The following is a 1,636-nucleotide window of genomic DNA, read 5'->3' on the forward strand; positions in this document are numbered from 1 at the left end:
GGGTTTTTTACCCAGTGGCGTTAGCACGACAATGACCTTTCGCTTCGAATAAGAAAGTTATTACGTTCCTGGTATTTTTAATCTCTAAACTATAAATGAAAGTGAAATTAGTTTTTTTTCTTGCAGAGTGTTTTAGCATTTAATATTTGTGTTTTTTAGAGCTTCTTTCATTGTTTTCAATTAAGTTATTTCCACGGGAACACGTTCACTTCATCATATGGTCTACTATTTTCTTCTAGATGTATTTAATACTTTTGCATAAATGAAAACGTCACACACTTTCTTCACAGCTACATTCTACACATAAGCAAACAGTTCATCTAGCAACTCTATCAGATGCTTCCGGTAGCGTTCGTCTGCCTGGAAAGCCTTTACACAAATCCACACCTTCGTGTCCGGCATAAAGCTGGCCGTACTCTGTAGGTCACCGAATATTTCCTCCAAAAACTTGCTCGGCAGAGTCACCTCACCGCTGATAATCGTCGAGTGGATGAGTCCTGCGAGTCTGTAATGCTGGCAGCACCGAAGAAACGTTTCGTGAGGATAAATCTCGCTCGCATTCACCTGATTTCGTTCCAGCGTGTCCACAAAACACTTGTAATAATGGTCTAACAGCGCAGATAGATTCTCGTCTCGCAATTGACGACTGGTCGTTAGGTACAGCAACAGGTTTATGTCGTACGCCGGTGGCACATAACGTGACAGTTGATAGTCTACCAGCGCGCAACCGATCGGCTGTCCTTGGCCATCGCACTTGAACATGATGTTGTTACACCAAAGATCACCGTGATTGAGACAGTTGCGGAATTCGTGCGACGGTTCAACGTACGTGTAAATCTTTCTTATCAGCGGTGCTAGCCGCTCGAGAATGGTTTGTTTTCGTGGACCGTGCCAGTGATCGCATATCTTCACCAGCTCGGTGTACAGCTTGATAACATTGGCCACATCCTTCACTCTTGTGCTGGTAGACGTCTGCACCCAAGCATTTTCATTGAGCACGGTTGGAAACAGCTCGGGCAAACGCTTACCCTGCTTCTGTTCCAGTACGAACGAACAGGCATGCAGGTTGGCTAGTGTTTCTAGCGCTTGCTGCACGAATACCACCTCCAACAAACCACCTTCGTGTTTAACGACCGAATACCCGTCGGACTTAAGATTGTTCATGACGAGCAGTTGTTCCTCTACGGCCAAGTGCACCCGTGGGGCAACGGTACGCCATGGGCAGTGGCGCTGAATCGATCCCACTATCCGCTGCAAGACACTGCTTTCCTTGCGGAAGCTACCAATCTCCTCGAGGTAGCTTCTTAGCACCGGATTCTCAGTGGGTAGACACTTGACGAAGAAGCTAAGCAGCTCCGTTTGGCCATTTCTTTCTATCGTAACTTTCAGCGCATAGTGATCCGCTAGAAACCCCTCCGGGCAGGGACTGAACGGTTCCAGGGCAGTTTGTACGATACGGTACGCTTGGTCGGCTGAGTCACATGTTGTGAAGTGATCGTTCACAATTTGTCGCAGCTCAGTGTCGGACAGATTCAATCGCTTTGTGTCCATTCTGTGTCTCTGCCAGAAGTAAACTAGCCGAATGAAAAAGACACATTCACCGTTTAACCTGCACGGTCTACTGGCTATTGCAAAA

The 1,636-nt window shown here is 46.8% G+C and overlaps 1 protein-coding gene across 1 annotated transcript; it reads right to left on the reverse strand.

Annotated features, from left to right (window-relative positions):
• Window positions 1-204: 204 nt before the first annotated feature.
• On the reverse strand, window positions 205-1,636 carry LOC120896538. The gene has a single exon (XM_040300725.1). The coding sequence runs from the start codon at window positions 1,549-1,551 to the stop codon at window positions 298-300; it is 1,254 nt and encodes a 417-aa protein (XP_040156659.1). The 5' UTR covers window positions 1,552-1,636; the 3' UTR covers window positions 205-297.

This window comes from Anopheles arabiensis, chromosome 2 (assembly GCF_016920715.1).
Source record: "Anopheles arabiensis isolate DONGOLA chromosome 2, AaraD3, whole genome shotgun sequence".
Lineage (NCBI taxonomy): Eukaryota > Metazoa > Arthropoda > Insecta > Diptera > Culicidae > Anopheles > Anopheles arabiensis.